This window comes from Photinus pyralis, unplaced genomic scaffold (assembly GCF_008802855.1).
Source record: "Photinus pyralis isolate 1611_PpyrPB1 unplaced genomic scaffold, Ppyr1.3 Ppyr1.4_LG8, whole genome shotgun sequence".
NCBI lineage: Eukaryota > Metazoa > Arthropoda > Insecta > Coleoptera > Lampyridae > Photinus > Photinus pyralis.
Window position 1 is genome coordinate 19146369 of NW_022170819.1, and position 17967 is coordinate 19164335.

Sequence of the window (17967 nt, forward strand, 5' to 3'; positions counted from 1 at the left end):
ATGAATACAGTATATATACAGGGTGGTGACTTGCGTAACGCATCATAGGGATTTCAATGTAAAATTCATAACATGCGATTATTGGCTCCCCAAATTATTTTAGAACAAAAATGTAGTAAAGTTTTGTGTAGAAAAATTTTTTTACGTCAATCAAGCGTATTAGTTTTCAATTTTTTGCATAATAAAGATTAAAAATTGGGAAAATAAAACCCGCATCTTTTTCAATAATCTGTGATGCCATGGAATTTTATAATACAAAAACTACCCCAATATCCGGCATGCCATGGAATGTCTGCTATAAAACAAATCAAATTCTATCAAAAAGTATTATATTTGTAACAGTGAATTCAACATAAAGAAAGACGAAATTACTAAAACGGTTTCCTAATATAACCATTTACAATAAATGTTCGAATAAGTCATCATTAACTGACAGTAACTAAGTCGATTATAAAATCCATTTCGAACTGCTGCTAATTGATAACTGGATATCTTTTTGTTTTAGAAAATTCCATGGCATCGCAGATTATTGAAAAAGATGCGGGTGTTATTTTTCCAATTTTCCGTCTTTATATAAAAAAAATTGAAAACTAATACAGTTGATTGACGTAAAAAAAATTTTTCTACAAAAAACTTTAATACATTTTTGCTCTAAAATAATTTAGGGAGCCAATAATCGCATGTTATGAATTTTACACTGAAATCCCTATGATGCGTTACGCAAGTCACCACCCTGTATATATTATGGTGGCCAATTAGAATTTATGGAAATCGAAAGTTAAAACAAAGAAATTTTAATTTAAAAATTAAAATGCTTAGTGATGCCCCCCACAGAAAAGATCGTAAGGGAGGAGGAAGTGTGCAGATTATTTTACTAAAATTTATCTATTTCCCAAGACCTTATTGAACATAATGAGTACAATAAATTGCTTGATATTCTGCAGATCAGAGATAGCGTTTTAACATATACAAATAATTGTTATTCTTTATCTAATAATCCTCGTCCAAATGCGCCACCAATCTAATTTTCGCTGTCCTCAAATTTAACAAATAGAGCCGGGACGTGAAATTAATCCTAGCGATTTTGAAACAGATCCTTTTCTGTCCGTCTGTCCATGTGCACGATAACTTGTTTAGAAACGTTCGATCGCTTTGAAAATTGGTATACATGGTCTTAAGGATACAAGAATTAGAGTAGTCTCAAATTGAGAAGTACATCGTGACGTCATCACTTTCTGCGCGTATTGTTGCCACTAGTGGCGTATCATAGGGTATTTAAATTGAGGTTTGAAAGTTAAGTACATTTGCTGTGTGAAGCAATGCACAAATGTCAACGCGCGCGCTCCCCTTAGGAGTTATCATGGACTCTCCCGGGCACATTTTCATGCTTTGCGCAAATGACGTCACGATGTACTTCTCATTTTGAGATTACTCTAGGTCCTTATGTTTTTGTTACGTAGACTATCGAGTCAAAAAGTTTCACTCCAGGATCGTTCGGTATTCAGTTGTATTGGAATTGTATATTTGATTTTGTGATAATTTTTAATTTTACAGTATTTGAATACTAAAAAGTATTTACAAAATCGAATACTGCCCATCAGCTCTGTCGGACGGGACCAAATAATGCAATAAGAGTTCCTTTCTAACAATTATATTATTATTTCATCAAGTCTCGCCTTTGTCACAAATACCGTTTGAAGATACAACACAAAATTAGTTAAACACTTAATTGCCATATATTTCCTTTGTAATGGTCATTCTGAACTGAAATAGAACTACGATCCCACCTTGCTCGTTCTCCAGTACCAAAAAGTAAAAAAGGTATCATAGTGACTACATAAATCACTGCAAGTATTATAAATATGATACGCCATTCTTCGAGGGTTTGCTGTACAGCAATGTAAGATACACTAGCCGGACAAATTTAAGAAGTACATTACCTGCTTTGCCAAAATGGCGACTACGTAAGGTACGATTATTCCCGTAACCGAAGCCATTCCCTCGCCAAAACAAATCAGCAAACTTCCAAATTTAAATGTAATATCGCTTATGTTTACTCTAGGCCCCGGATACCAGCAGCCGATGAACGCCATTGAAATGCATATGCAGACAATAACGTCAGTTGTGCTCGTCATCGCGCTACCAAGAATTAAAAACGCCATGGACCCCAGGGTACCTGAAAGAAATCGAGATACTCTGCGACTAAACTGCTAAAGGTCACTATACTCATGCATGCGAGCGTTTTCCGCGTTTGGAAGACACCAAGCATGTTGGTGCCAATAATCACATCCGCCACTGTATTGGATATTATGCAACTGACGCAAATAATTGCGAAGCAGAGCGAGCTGTACATTCCACTTTCGTTGACATCGCATTTCAGGGCACCGACAAAGAACTTTGGCAATTCGATCGTTATGGTGGAGATAAGAAGGGCGTGTCCGAAGAAGAACACCAGCACCGGTGCCACAGAGTTGTCATTCAAAAGCACTTTAAGCGGGACGGGAATACTGGGCGGACCTAATATATGCATCTGTATGTAGTGCTCGCACTAGGTAGGTATAACGCAACACTGACCGGTGTTGTTTTCTAAAAATTCTTTCTCATGGGGGGTAATACAAGGATGCTTGGATGGTTTTGAGTAACACGTCACCAAGTAGATGCAATACCAACCAATTCCCACAACTCCCCATACATAAAAAATTGTCTCCCAATATTTAAAGTACCAAATTCCGTATCCTGAACAAGCGTACCCTACAGCAGCAGCGAACAGTGGGCACGTGTGCAGAAATGATGTAACTCTAAAGCGGGAATCTTTAGGTATCCACTCTGATAGCAATAGCTGAATAGCAGGATACATCAGTCCCTATAATGAATATACTCACTTAGTCGTAATAGATTAGAGTATATTACTTGCGAACAACCCAGAATGACTCTTATGGCCAGAGAGCCCCAAACACTGGCACCTTTAACCGTTACAGGCGTAAGGCAAGACAGTATGGCTGACGCCAGGAATGACGTGCCTAGGATGTGTTTTCCATCAGTGTGCGTCATTAACAACAGAGCACCAATATAGCTCACTAAATACCCAGCGGAAAATGACGCCAAAACTATCCCTTGACCTCCTTCGGTCCAGCGGGTTCTGTTATTCGAACCGGATTCCAGTACAGTAATCTCCGTTATGGCTATATGGAAACATAGCCGCATGTTGTACGCTAGTATCACACCTATAGTGAGTACGAAGGCTAACACGTATCGTTGTGGTATTACGAAACCTATGGGAAGTTGTGGCGTTCACTTCGAAATTTGTTCAAGGAATTACTTACTGCCGCATGAGCACGCTAGTATATTAACACACATGTTCCTCAGTAGATTTGGTGGTTTTGTACAAATTTGATAGCTGTCAAGCTATTGACAGCACTTGCCATTTTTTTGCCCGAATTATTGAAGTGTATTATGAGTCTAGTTCACAAACCTACCGTGAACATCCTTGCTCTTTTCCGTATTGTATTTATTTTCCATATCAATTTTTGTAGTTCTACCTTGTCCCTTTGCAATTGATTATTTCATCTCTTCCTTTCATTTTTTAAGGTATAAAGCGTTTGATATTTTTTGTACATAATGATAAGGTTTTCCTTTGTTTTCAATCCCATACCTTTATTTATTTTTTTCGTTTAATTAAACTTCATTATAAATTTTTCAGTGTGGCATCCCCGGAGAGATTGTGTCCGGGAATTCAACGCGATCAGTTTCCTACTTTACACTCCGACCTCCACCCAGCCTGGAGAGATCTGACCTACAACTACCCCAATTTTCAAATGCAAGTGAGTATTTTGTAATAGAAGATTATTACTTCAGGAAATGACTCATTACTTGCGAGGAAATATTGAAGTACAATTCAAGTAGAGTAACAAGTTTTGTATTACATTATTCCCGAAAATTTCCAATCATCCACTTTTCTTCATTTTCATGCCTGCTTTCTGTCAGGACATTTTAGATTTTAGTTTCCATGACAGAGGCAGAGTAGACTACGTTTCCTGCCGCTTGTCACTTTACTGGTAGCACCTGTCACTTTACCGACCGCATTTGTGACATTTCCAAATGTCTATAAGGATTTCTGTCATCACTGAAAGATTGACGTTAAACAAAAGCTCTATATAAAAATTGCAATTTTATATTAAAATACGATTTCGGGTAAAACTCGTCAGTAAAATGAACCTGACTCGGAAATTAAAGTACTCGGTCCCCTCACATTTCAATATTTCCTCGCCAGTAATGTATCATTTTTCTGACTTTTATGTAAATAACTATTTATTTATTTATTATTTATTGATTTTAATGTGTCAGTTTGCTAAAGTGACAATGAAGCAATGGACAATTTTTTAAAAATATTATTTCTCCTTGCCATTCAGAAAATCTATATTGGTAATCAATGCCCACTGGACTGTGGATATGTAAAAAAATACTGTTCACTAAAATACATATAATATAAACATTCTACGGCCTGCATAATACACTTGTTAAGTTTTGACTGCAAGCTTACAAACTACTTAGAGACACTAACAAAAACTATTTGTACACAGTTTATAAACCGAAGGAAATAATGGGAGTCCAAAAATGTACAGAGTTAGTCTAATCACTAAAATAATTATTGACGGGATATTGTCAATACCTAATTGCATTATTACACCTTCTGTCTTGTACATTTAATTAAGTTTTTAAATTTGCGTTAATTAAACGAAATAAACATTCCCGTTTTGACGAGTACACATTTAAAACTTTTATTGATAGTAATCGTACAAATTAAACTTTAAATTAAATGCACAGTAAATTGTTTGTACAAATTAAGTTTCTTAAAAAACAAACACTGACTTCTCCTCTAAGCGGGTAGTTGAAGCTTCTTTCCTTTCAGAACTGAAAATGAATTATGAGTAACGAATGTGGTCAAAGGAACATTTACCTTTGGTAATATACAGATAAAAGAAATCGCAATACAGCACTGTTTGCACTATCCCCGCAACGATGGCGATTAAATCGTAATGATCCTCGGTGGTGTAACGGTATATCCAGTTTAAAATGTAAAGTGCGCGGTAAGATCCGAGCGCGAATAAATAATGCGAAGTAATACTTTCGGCTTCTCCCGTTTTACTAACCATAAACAATTGCGGCAAGATAGCGACCGATTCCATATAAATACTAAAGGTCCAAAGCACCTGTTGATTTAAATCAATTAGTACGCGAAAAAGTGCGGACGGACTCACCTCCAGAACTGTAAAGTCATGATTAATGAGAAGCGCGAGAACGAACGACGGTAACACTAGGAATTCCACTCGGAAGGTGTCGTGATTGTGATCGTAGGTGGCTTTAAATTTCATATAAATCAGGTATACAGTAGCGTAGGAAGCTGCGATAAACACTATCTTCATAAGGGTGTTGTACATCGAGACAAAGTTCGGTAAATCCAAGTATCGGCTCGTGTAAACGATGGCAAACAGAATTTGTGACTTGCCCGAGATACCTGAAAAAAGTAATCATTGAAGAAAATGGCAACCTACCTGACGTGGAAGGTTATGTTGCAATTTTCACCCTCTACCCACATTTTATTGGTAAATTGTGTATTGAAGGTTGCAAAAATTACTTTCCGGGATGAAAGTGAGTAAAAATGCGTTAAGGGGGTATTGCATAGGGGGCATAATAAGCACAAGGAAGTATTTATTGACGTGTTGGATGTGTTGTACCGTTTTATTACCGGTCGTTAAAGCTTAAAGGGTATGCCTCGGTACTTACCGGCGCATGATCTCGTTTTCCATATTTTTAATAATAAAATTATTATTGCTAAAAGATGAGACAAGTCGCCAACTAATCTAAAAATATTCATTCTGAAATTTAAAAATTAAGTTAAACAACACCCCGAGCACCAGTGTATATGACGTGGCTCCTTGTGCGATTGCCATTAGATGGCGTGTACATTTTCGACGCGGTACACTTGAACTACGAGTTTGAGCGTTTGAACTATGAATTTAAATGTGCGTAAATTTGGATTGCGTGGCATATTTTTGGGGTATGAACTTTTAGTATTTCTAACCCGTTTCGATTTATTATTATGGAAAAATGAAACAAAGTCTACAATGTCAAAAATTTTCGTTCCCCCTTCCAACATTTATGAAAACTTTACATAATTACTTTGCACATTTTAAATAATTTGGGAAGAATTACACATTTCCAAAAGTATTGAAGCCCATTTCTGAAACATTTCTATAAAATTCAATGAGACTAAGTGGAAATAGGGATAATTATGCTTCCCCTTTCACATTAACCAACTATTTTCTAATGCCCCTCTTCTTTCTTATCGTGAACCAACCTAACAATAAATTAAAACATTTAATGATTCTCAATTAGCTCAGATTTAAATAATTGTGTTCAATCCAAATTAACAACCATTGTTTATAAACAAAAATGAATAAACAATGCCTACTACTTTTTCTATTTGAATAAGGAATGACAAGATCGAGAACGTCCTATGTCATAAAGATTCATGACAAATAAATGACGTCATCGCTTCCGGTGCAGTTCTAATTCAAACAACAAATTAATTTTTTAATTCAAATGGTAAAAGCAATCGACAAATTTTGTAAGATGATACGTTCTCGCATAAGTCCGCTTTTTTAATTCAAATGATAAAATGAATGGACTTCTGAAGAGTAGATTATTTCATCACCCTGTACAACACTTTTTGAACAAAGATTTTATTGCTCACAAATAGATGTCAGCACTTAAATTTTAAACAGCTGCTTTAAGTTTATTTTCGTAAAAATGGCGGCTGTGGAGGTTGGTGATTGTAAAAATGATTCCGATGGCCTGTCTGAGGCAGAAAGTAACTCTGAAGAACTAATATCAACTACAGAAAATACAGCAGACGTCACTTGGAAGGACCTGGTGAGTTATAAATCTTGAACTTAAAAATAATCCCATCACGTGTTTTTCCTAACCTCAAAAATGATGTACACTTGAGTATTTTATGAACAAAACTGATTTAGTTACTATTCGTCACTACCTCTGATTTTGCAACATGTTTTTATAAGTGTTTCTCTAAAAACTGCACATTCTAATTAGAGTTATTACAGGGATTAGTCGACGCCATCTGCTCGGCTTGCGAGCAGCTGAAATGGAAAGCACCGACGAAAATTCAACGAGAATCCATCCCTCTGGCATTACAAGGCAAAGACATAATCGGACTGGCAGAAACCGGATCGGGAAAAACTGCCGCGTTCGCGTTACCAGTTTTACAAGCGCTCCTCGAAACTCCACAGCGTTACTTTGCGCTAGTTCTGACGCCGACACGCGAATTGGCTTTTCAAATTTCGGAACAATTCGAAGCTTTAGGTTCGTCGATTGGAGTTAAATGTGCGGTTATCGTCGGCGGAATGGATATGATGTCGCAGGCGCTAGTTTTGGCAAAGAAGCCGCACGTTCTAATTGCGACACCCGGTAGATTAGTCGATCATTTAGAGAATACCAAAGGTTTTAATTTGCGTGCTTTAAAGTTTTTAATAATGGACGAAGCGGATCGCATTCTGAACATGGATTTCGAAGTGGAGCTTACGAAAATTTTGAAGGTGATCCCGCGGGAACGGCGCACAATGCTGTTTTCGGCTACTATGACGAAAAAAGTGCAGAAGCTGCAGAGGGCCTCGTTGCATGATCCCGTCAAAGTGGAAGTGTCTACCAAGTACCAGACGGTCGACAAATTACAGCAGTATTATGTTTTTATTCCCGTGAAATTTAAGGTATTTATTTTATATAATCGACCTGGTAAACACAGTTTAATTAATATGTGCTCGATATAGGATGTTTATTTGGTGCACATATTGAACGAAATGGCGGGAAATAGTTTTATGATTTTTTGCTCTACGTGCAACAACACTATACGTACCGCTTTGATGTTACGTAATTTGGGATTTACTGCAGTACCCTTGCACGGGCAGATGTCGCAAAACAAGAGATTGGCGGCGTTGACGAAATTCAAAGCGAAAAACCGTTCCATTCTGATCTCAACAGACGTGGCCAGTCGGTGAGTGACTTACAACTGTTTGCTTTCTGGGTTTGGCTTTACAATGATGTTAATTTGTGGAATGATCGCACATGATGAGTTTCACTTCGTCACTACCACTGAGAATACTCATTGCACAGCCACCAGAATCTTGCTAAAATTGCAAAGTCTAACGTATCTCTTGCAGAGGATTGGATATACCTCACGTTGACGTGGTAGTGAACTTCGATATTCCGACACACAGCAAAGACTACATACACCGGGTTGGCAGAACTGCACGAGCCGGCCGATCTGGTGTGGCAATCACGTTCGTTACACAGTACGATGTAGAGCTGTACCAGAGGATAGAGCATTTGATTGGGAAGCAGTTGCCGTTATATAAAGTTGAGGAGGATGAGGTGATGGTACTTCAGGAACGTGTGGCCGAGGCGCAGCGTGTTGCCAAAATGGTTGGGTATTTTCATTATGACTTTGATGTTAACTGATGAGCTTGCAGGAAATGAAAGATATAGTTGACAAAAAGGGTAAACGGAAAAAAGGCGAAGATGGTGACGACGATGATACAGAAGGTGCCTCAGGTGTGAGAAAACGTCTCAAATCGAATAAAAATAGAAAAAATAAAAATAAATAAATTTAGTAAATGTTTTCGGTTATTTTTGTAAATAAAAATGGTGTATGTTTCTTGTTCTTTGTGGTCAAGCAATTTTATCTATCCCACTGCTTCTCCCAAAGTATAGAGCATGAAAAACAAAGACTTCCAGAGAATTCAGGTGGAAATTAAAAAAGTTATTCGTACAAAATGAAATCTATAAAATCGATCAATTCGTAATCTGCAAATAAATTTATTTACTATTTAACTTTGTATTCTACTGTGTAACTTCTTCATTTACTGTCTACTGGCCCTTTTTTTTTTATAAGTACAGTACAAGAAGTGGTCGATGGAGGAGAAGCGGATGGGAGGTACGATTCTGCCAAACTGCTACTGCATATGTAATAAAGTATCGTGTGGAGATATGACACCTTCTACTGTATCATGAGGAAGATTGTCCAGAATGGTTTGATTAACCCATATGGAAGTATTACGGCACCTCCCATGGGAAAAAGGTACTATCCAGTGTAGTCAATACAGAGCCAAAAAAGAAAAAAATGTCTGAAGAGCGTACCCTTGTGGACACCACAACTGCAATGAGAGACGACCAGACTGGAACAGCACGAAGACCGACGGTCGTTCGAGGAAGAAGGTACAAGACATTTCTACAATATGTTTGCAAGTTTTCTCCTAGGGTCTTTGTTTATAAATGGATAAACCAACAAACATTTTTGAGAGCTAGCTATTTTCTACGCAACACACTGTATAACGTAAGTCTTGCACGTCTGCGCACACCGAATAAGAAATCGTATATCCCATAAATGTCAAAAATCTTTCTCTTATACACCCGGTACTTAAGGTCGAAATTGGATTGATTAAGATTTGGCAATCGAAAAATTTTATATATACAGAAAAATACGTCATTAAAAAAGGACACATTTATCCAGATTTACGTGGGGCCGAGCGTGTCGTCTCATTTCATTACAAGGTGTATAACCTGCCGGGCATCTTTTTAATGAAAAGTTGCTCACAATTACGACCTTAAATACGTATTATTTATTTCTGTTCGGCTCTCTATTGAAATTTATTATTAATGAATTAAACAAAATCATGCGTCCTAATTGTTTATTTACGTAACAGTTTCTCTCGTTTCAAGTGCGAATTGAAAATTTCTAAAATCTAAAGTGCCAGCGAAAAATCTGAATTAACGTCATGAGAATTTGTGAAATAAGTGGTGGACTTTTTTTGTAAAATTCACAGTTGAAATGATATTATAAGGAAAAAATGGCCTCAAACTCCACTTTTGAGGCTAAAGTGTTAATGTCCAAAGGGAAACGTGCAGCAGCCGCTTATATTCATGCCGATTGCTCTCAACGGACTAATCCCAAACATTTAAATGAAGTCCTCGATAATTTACTTAATCCCGCCAAGGCTATCGACGAGTGGGAAACAATCGACTGGTGCAAATGGCTGATGGCCGGAGGACGGACACCCGACGAGTTCGCCAACATAGGTACGTAGCGAACGTCTTACGCCTCTTGTAATTTGCGCTTGCAGTGCGAACGTACGACAATGCGACAACATGCGGACTGGTTTGGACACCGAATTTTGTCGCGTACCGTTGCCGTACGTGCGGAATTTCGCCCTGCATGTCGCTCTGTACGGAATGCTTCAAAAAGGGGAATCACCAGCGGCACGATTTCAACATGTTTCTAAGTCAGGCGGGCGGCGCGTGCGATTGCGGTGACACTTCAGTGATGAAAGAGACTGGGTAATGATATTAAGTCGACTTCGAGCATTTTTACAACTCTTTTGTAGGTTTTGTGACCGTCACGGTCCGGATAAATTGAAAAATAAGTCACCAGCACCCACTGCTCTTATGTGCGTTGCTGAGGCGATGATGCCGCGGGTTATTTTAAGACTGATACAACATCTTCGAGAGAACAGGTATGATATTATTGTTGCTGTGATCACTTTAAATTAGTTAGTAGTCTGTGGGATATTTCATTTGCTCGGGAATTAATTAAGTTTGATGGTAAGGAATTTATAGTTGGTATGAAATTCACGGCATTAATTAAATTGGAGTGAAATTTAATTAAAAAGTTCACAATTTGTGCTCGGGTATTACAAAACTGTAGGGATTATCAAATGTCAGTGCTCAAAGCTCAACATTTACTTTAAAAAGTGCTCAATGAGGTTATTTCAGAATCCAGAGGCTTAAGAACGGTAAATGGGCCCAAAATTATAGTAATGTTCCAAGTTCCAAAGCTAAGATTTAACTTGGTAAAACAAACACTATTTTCATTTCATTTCTGACCTTTATTTTTGAGTGGGCGGGGCTTCAGCCAAGGTTATTCTACCAACCTAACCCACTATACATTTACACATATCCATGCCAAAACCCGGATTTGAACCAGGGACCCTCACAGTCAGGCTTCAACTCAACCTCGAACTCAACTGTGCCACATGGGCCAGTTCCAAAATGAATCACCGATTGTAATTTATAATTTTGATTAAATAAACCAAAAATTGCTAAAACGGGTCCATTTAGATAGCTCGAGGGAAGATTAATAGAAGGTTTCCCTCAGTTTTGATTGTGAATTGCCATCGAGTGAAGTCTCATTTTAAATAGTACAAGATCCCACATGAGGTCAACCTTCACTCATCTGTTTACCGAGTAAAATACTTTTTTTTAATCAATCTTAATATGTAAACGAACACATTGCAAATGGGTTACCTAAAATAATTAAGTTAAGACTAGTCTTAATTAATGTAAATAAAATTTCTGTTTGCTTCTATTACATGGAGAGATAATAGTCTGAACTTAATCTTTTTAGGCAACCTATTTGCAATGTGTTTGTGTACCGGGTGACCTAATAAGACTGTCCGTCGATCATATCTCAGGAACCGTTCGTCGTGTGACTTAGGGGTAAAAAAAATTATTGGGTAAATCGGTTATGAAGAATCGCTGGAAAATTTTTTCAAGTTCTAAAATGACCACCAGAGGGCGTAACTGCCATCTTAAATTTTAAAATTGCATTTTCTTTAAATTTCGCATAATAAACTAAACATTCTTTTTCACATTTTTAAAGAGAACCAGTTTATCTATCATTTTCGTAAAAACAGAAACTGAGTTATTTCAAAAACAAAGATGGTGTGGGGCGTTCAATTGTTTTTTGCAATAACCTGCTTTAACTTCTTAACCGTTTGACCAATTGTAACAAATTTGGTATCGTTGAAAAGAGCATTCCTTGGGCAACAAGAATCAATGTAGTTTAGTTCAATCCTTCTCCGCCAGGGGGCTAGTTTTGACACTATGATCCAAAATCCTAAAAAATCAAATGGAATGATATAGCCAAATAACACCCAAAGAGGTCAGTGAAAACGGTTTTTCAAAATATCGTTCCTAACCTCAAATATTGGGAAAATGAGATTAATTAATTAATAAAAAAGCTTACATTGTATCTTATTTGACGTATTTCCGGTGATTGTCGATGGCGCGAAAGATTGTTTGGAAAAGGACCCTACACGTTTAGGTAGGCCTTGGAAAATTAAACAAATGAAACACAATGCATTATAAAATAATAACAGCCGTAATTCGTAAATTATTCTGCTGTTTACATTCAGAAAGTGCAGTTTTTGAATTTGTAATCTTTTCTAAAATGCCGATTTCTAACCAAGAAGCATTTAATATGCTGGCGGCGATGGTTCGTGGTCGATTCGGATAACGTAAATAGAAGATATGGCCGCGGAACAGTCTTATTGGATCACCCGGTACATATCAAAATTGATGACCAGATTGTTTTATTTTTCATGGTACCCTAATGAAAGGACACCCAAAAAGAATTAATTTCTACCAACTAACGCCGTCCTTCTCGAGATCTGTATAATTCTTCATATCTTCAAAATGGTGTGTCGCTGGAAAATAATCAAAAATGACGATTTGAACATTTAAAGGTTTTTTAACCATTGATATCATAGTGCAGGTGTGATTTTACTTGAGTATTCTTGAGAGCAACGTCTGGAAGGCTTTTTTGTCACAGAATTAGCAAAAAAATTTAGAATTGCGTATAAAGGGTGTTTTTTAAAGGATTACAAGGGGATAACTCGAAACCGGTTTTAAATATTTTTATGAATTTTTGGTGGCTTAATAATGATACAGGAGACAAATCTCTATATATAAAAATGAACACCTGTTTCTTCTGGTCACGCAATAACTTTAGAACGACTTTACCGATTTCATTCATCTTTTTTTTTAAGTTTTCTAATACTGTGTAGAAGGTTCTTACGACAAGAGAAACTAAGAAAATCGCGCAGAAAATTGGAAAATTGTAGAAAACTTAACGACTATTTAAACATCGCGCGTTTGACGGTGCGGTAGCAATTGTTTTAACAGCTACATCGATCGGAATATATCCGTCAAAAAATTAATTTGTATGCTGTCAATTCGATCGGAAAGTTTATCCAGATTTCAGTGAGTTTTTTGAGAAATGTCGATGTTATTTCACCGCAATCACGCCTTTTATATTAAGAGTTTGATATACCTAATATCCATTTTTGGTAACTGTTGATAGACTAAACACGTGGTATACACTAGGGAGTTAATTTCTATTTTCAGTTGAATTTTAGTTTTTTTGAGATGCTACTAATTAGACGTACCAACATGGTACCAACTTAGGTCGCAGAATTCGTAATCCTACAAGTCAAACATACCGGGTGGTGCACGGTAAGTAGGAACATAGGGATTTAACATGGAAAATTAGTTTTATGCAATATCCTGCCCTCCTTTACATTTTACAGAATAAACTGTAGTTTAAAGTTGTTCGGAATTAAAAGGTGCATACAAAACTGTTTTTACATGTTTTAATAAGCTTTTGGTATACCCAGAAATTTAAAAATAAATTTCAACATTTCTATTATTAGTAGCAATAGCCATAACTTTTGTTGTTTTATGAATTGCTATACTAATAACAGAAATGTTGAAATTTATTTTTAAATTTTTGGGTATACCAAAAGCTTAATAAAACATGTAAAAACAGTTTTGTATGCACCTTTTAATTCTGAACAACTTTTAAACTCTACAGTTTTTTCTGTAAAATGTACAGGAGGGCAGGATATTGCATAAAACTAATTTCCCATGTTAAATCTCTATGTTCCTACTTACCGTGCACCACCCGGTATATACGAGTAAGTCAAACTGACGAGCAGAAATGTCCCCTTTAATCCCTATCGAGCTGCATTTAATTACCACGTAACAATCGATTACAGTTTACAGTAAATCGTTGCTATTAGACCAATGAACTTTGTGTGTCCACATTGCAAGGCTTTTAAGTTAAAAACTGAAGCCCCGGGATTATGTTGCGCCAGTGGCCATGCGAAATTGACGCCATTGGTACTGCCACCAGAGCCACTACATAGAAGTGAGTGCGTTTATTTTTTATTATTCTGGGGAGAGATGGGGAGATTTTGGGGAAAGTGTGTCAAAATCTCTTTTCCGGCAAAACAGTTGAACTGATTGGAACCAAATTTGGTACACATATTCTCAGACATAAAAGGGCAGAATCGCGCATGCGCAGGTGGTACCTGCGCTAGGCACAGTAAATTTCTTGAAATAATTTTTTGTTATTATTTATTCCAGTTCAAATTGATTAGGTATGCATAGCTAGGAAAGACGACAACGTCCGTTGGGTCAGCTAGTTTTAACATATTTTTAAAATTTTTTCATTTCTCTATTTTTAGGGGTGGGGGTAACTTTGACGTTTTAAATGTAGAGATGCTCTTTTGTTTTTAAAATTCGAACGTCTCCGTTTTAAAATAACCGTAAATTTAAATAAATACGCGTTCGGTAAAGTTCGCCGTGACGTCATTAAAGACGAATCGGTCACGTGGCCTTTTTCAGCATTATTTTTTGTCTGAAATATTTCTTTTACTTTTCAGCCAGGGCTCCTCGCCCGACGCTTACAAAGGAGCAATACAGGACGCAGACGCGTTCATAACTATGCTGTTGGATTTTAACAACATGGGCGGTTTGATGCGGCGAGTCATGACCGGCGCGCTGACTAACCCCCAGATGTACAGGGTTCTAAACGAGCTACCTCAAAACTCGAAGTCGGAGTACGCGCGATACATGATGGAGTCGAAGACGATCTACGAGAACGCCTTAAAGTCACTTCCGAATCCGGAACCGATGGAGGAATATCGCGACTGTCCCTCGCTCCAGGAGCATCTCACTCATCGAACCTTCCTGGAGGAGCTGGTGTTCTGGACGGTCAAGTTCGAATTTCCCCAAAAAGTCGTTTGCCTATTACTGAATATGCTCCCAGATCCCGATTACAAGGTAAAGCCGACCTAGTTAAGCGACTGTGCTAAATTTGTTACGTTACAGGAAGCGTTAACCAAAGCTTTTGTGTTGCACTACAGTCGAATATCGTTGATGCTCGAACGGTCGAGTGACCCCGACACGCTCAGCAATCGTGTGGTGCACGTCAGCGTTCAGCTGTTCTCTAACGAAAGTCTCGCATTACGTATGACCGAACAACTCAATTTGTTACATGTTATGGTTGTCAGCTTGAAGTATATGATGGGCAAAATTCTTATACAGAACACCCTTCACGGTGAGTACCTTGGGTGTGTTATTCTTTTGTGGACTGCAGGATTCGCAAATGGTCTCTTTTTTAGACATTCGTCTCTTTTTTCAATGCTGGTCTCTAAAAGTCTCTAAATTTTGCATGTTAAAAAAGTATAATTCATAATTGATAAACCGCAGAAATTTTATTGTACATTTTTAGCGCATTTTTTAAGAATAAAAAAAAATCGATCGGGTATATTCCCTTATTCCTCGAGAACGGATTGTTGGAAGAGGGTATTCTCAAAGGGCGATTGGGACGTCTGCAAGAAATATAACCATTGGTGATGTCAAAAAAAAGCTATTTGGGTTTAAAAATGCGTTTTATCCGCACAACAGTTGTGCACAATTTATATTTGTTTAGATATATTGCAGTTTACGTATCTCATCTATTACAAAATAAATATTTTTTGCTTAATTTTGTATGGAAATTGGTTCTCGAAGGTCTCTAAATGGTCTCTATTTTTAAAAATGTAATTAGAGACCAAGTCTCTATTTTTTTGCTAAAATCAGTTGCGAACCCTGGGACTGTTTAGTCTTTCATTTTAGCAAACAATAGAATGTTTATTTATACTTATTAGTAGGAGGTAATAATTGCACTTCTGCTTCTTTAGCAATATTTGTAATGTTCATTTCTGCACAATCGATTTTTTACATTTTTAAATTGCTAATTATCAGAGTACAAAAGACAGTTTTTACAGATCCTGATAAGAATTTTCATTACGTCGTCGACTGCGGAAGACCAGTAATGAAAGAGCACTGTTATTGGCCGCTGGTGTCCGATTTGAACAATGTGTTGTCTCACCGTCCCGTCGCGCTCAAATTTATGGCAGACGACTCGCTATTGGAAATGTGGTTTACGTTTCTCTCAATGTTTCAAGGTACCGCAATTTTTCCGAAAACCGGTTTCCATTTTGTTTTTTTGACAGGCATGAATGTTAATCAACGAGAACTCAGTCAGCATGTCGAATTTGAGCCGAACACTTACTACGCTGCGTTCAGTGCCGAGCTCGAAGCGAGCGCGTATCCGATGTGGGCGCTTGTTTCTCATTTGGCTGATGAATCGACGGTTTCGTTGACACGTCGTGCTCTCTCCGCTTGTTTATCATCGCTCTTGGAATGGTTGGACGCCATAAATTTTACAAGTCCAAACGTGGTATGCTAAATTTACAATTGGTACATCAGTGTCTTACACTTGGATTTTTAGAATGATAGTGTACAAGTGTCATTTCATCTTCCGCTGCATCGTTATTTAGCTGTCTTCTTATGCCAGGCTGTTGCGAAACAAGGATTAACGTTGAACGAAATTCTACCCCAGGCGGACACACTACATTTACTAATGATGCATCCTTTGAGAGTGCAGGTGAGTACTTTCACACATATGCATGGGATATGTATACTGAACTTAGCAAGAGTTGATCTGGGGTGTAGACCACATTTTTTTTTTGAACTGAGTTTTTAATCCCCCTCTGATTTATGTTGACAATAATAAAGGGTTGGATTACAAGTAAATACTGATCTGATTAGAGACGTAATTTTGTAAGAGTGGGCTATGCGCAGATAAATGTAATAATACAATATGGGGATGTGTCATCTCTTGCCTTCTTAGCTGCCGGTTCCTGTGTATAATATTAATCTGAAGTGCAGTAATAGATGCAATTACATTTCATGTAGTCGAAATAATAATTGGCATGTGCTCAATTACAACTACATAAATAAATAGTTATTTATTATACAAGACGATAAAGATGTTCACGAGATGGTTAGTTTCCCTTTATCGTCGTGTAATACAAAACTATTTTATAGCAGAATTTAATTTAGAGAAACAGAATTGTCATATGTTCTGGAAGTCAGTTTATATCCTGCTTTAGAAATAAGAATGACAGATGTCATTAGAATGCACACTCATCTGTTTCACTTTATCTACCCTTACAGTATAAAGTGATCACTTTATCTTTCCTTACGGTTAAAGAACAGCTTAGCCTACTCATTCAATCCTATTAAAATATCGATTTAACGTATGCTATAAAATAAATACATTTTACAGTTTCTTAAATTACCTACTACAAGGCATACCCCGAGAGTAAGTTTAGTTTCGTTTTAAGCGCTACTGTCGCCGATCGAGGCATGTGCGTCCTTGCTTTGTTGAGGCTACAAACTTGCGTCATTACGGTTTTCCAGTAAATTTCGGTCTACTTTACGTTTACTATTTATCTAAACGTCCATTTTAGTCGGAACAAACTGGAATTCCCCTTTCGTTCGCTTATACCTTCGATACAAACAAATGAAAACTTTTCGCCTTTCGCCGGCATCGGAAAAATATGAAACTGTTTCTGCAACTCATTAAAATGTCAATCCTTAATTATTCTTAGGTCCCACAAGCTAGCAGAGCCATTTTAGAAAAATGAAGGACGAAATACATCAGAATTATAGGCTGATTATATGCCCTTTTTGGACACTTGAACAAACTTTCAGGCAACATCCTTTAAAGAAAAAAACTATGACTCTGCTGGCTAAAGAAGAAACTAGCTGATCACTTGTATGTTGTAATTAATATCGATCCATTAACAGTGATTGTATAAAGACAGTGTGGTCATATGCTCTATATCCGCCATGTTTTTCCCATATTCTTCATTGAGCTGATCAGTTTAATTGAATTGGTAGATTTTGGCATTTTTCTATGGTTACAATATTAGGTATTGCCAC

General features: G+C 37.2%; 4 protein-coding genes across 4 annotated transcripts; 2 read left to right on the forward strand and 2 right to left on the reverse strand.

Annotated features, from left to right (window-relative positions):
* Nucleotides 1-1572: 1572 nt before the first annotated feature.
* LOC116179438 (putative inorganic phosphate cotransporter) lies at nucleotides 1573-3392 on the reverse strand. The gene is made up of 6 exons (XM_031499230.1): nucleotides 3324-3392; nucleotides 2911-3272; nucleotides 2575-2863; nucleotides 2227-2517; nucleotides 1941-2176; nucleotides 1573-1888 (listed from the first exon to the last, which is right to left on the reverse strand). Exons 1-6 carry the CDS (start codon nucleotides 3355-3357, stop codon nucleotides 1718-1720), a joined length of 1383 nt encoding a protein of 460 aa, XP_031355090.1. The 5' UTR covers nucleotides 3358-3392; the 3' UTR covers nucleotides 1573-1717.
* On the forward strand, nucleotides 2416-8734 carry LOC116177734 (probable ATP-dependent RNA helicase DDX47). Its single transcript, XM_031496802.1, has 7 exons — nucleotides 2416-2552; nucleotides 3701-3821; nucleotides 6796-6933; nucleotides 7122-7784; nucleotides 7845-8068; nucleotides 8235-8496; nucleotides 8544-8734. The coding sequence occupies exons 2-7, from the start codon at nucleotides 3816-3818 to the stop codon at nucleotides 8676-8678; spliced, it is 1428 nt and encodes a 475-aa protein (XP_031352662.1). The 5' UTR covers nucleotides 2416-2552; nucleotides 3701-3815; the 3' UTR covers nucleotides 8679-8734.
* Nucleotides 4466-5951, reverse strand: LOC116177735 (ER lumen protein-retaining receptor). The gene is made up of 4 exons (XM_031496803.1): nucleotides 5785-5951; nucleotides 5259-5515; nucleotides 4958-5210; nucleotides 4466-4911 (listed from the first exon to the last, which is right to left on the reverse strand). Exons 1-4 carry the CDS (start codon nucleotides 5873-5875, stop codon nucleotides 4877-4879), a joined length of 636 nt encoding a protein of 211 aa, XP_031352663.1. The 5' UTR covers nucleotides 5876-5951; the 3' UTR covers nucleotides 4466-4876.
* A 783-nt stretch (nucleotides 8735-9517) lies between the features above and the next one.
* On the forward strand, nucleotides 9518-16738 carry LOC116177967 (E3 ubiquitin-protein ligase Ubr3-like). Its single transcript, XM_031497168.1, has 8 exons — nucleotides 9518-10149; nucleotides 10194-10407; nucleotides 10455-10583; nucleotides 14574-14973; nucleotides 15022-15250; nucleotides 15963-16142; nucleotides 16191-16417; nucleotides 16469-16738. Exons 1-8 carry the CDS (start codon nucleotides 9921-9923, stop codon nucleotides 16721-16723), a joined length of 1863 nt encoding a protein of 620 aa, XP_031353028.1. The 5' UTR covers nucleotides 9518-9920; the 3' UTR covers nucleotides 16724-16738.
* Nucleotides 16739-17967: the final 1229 nt, after the last annotated feature.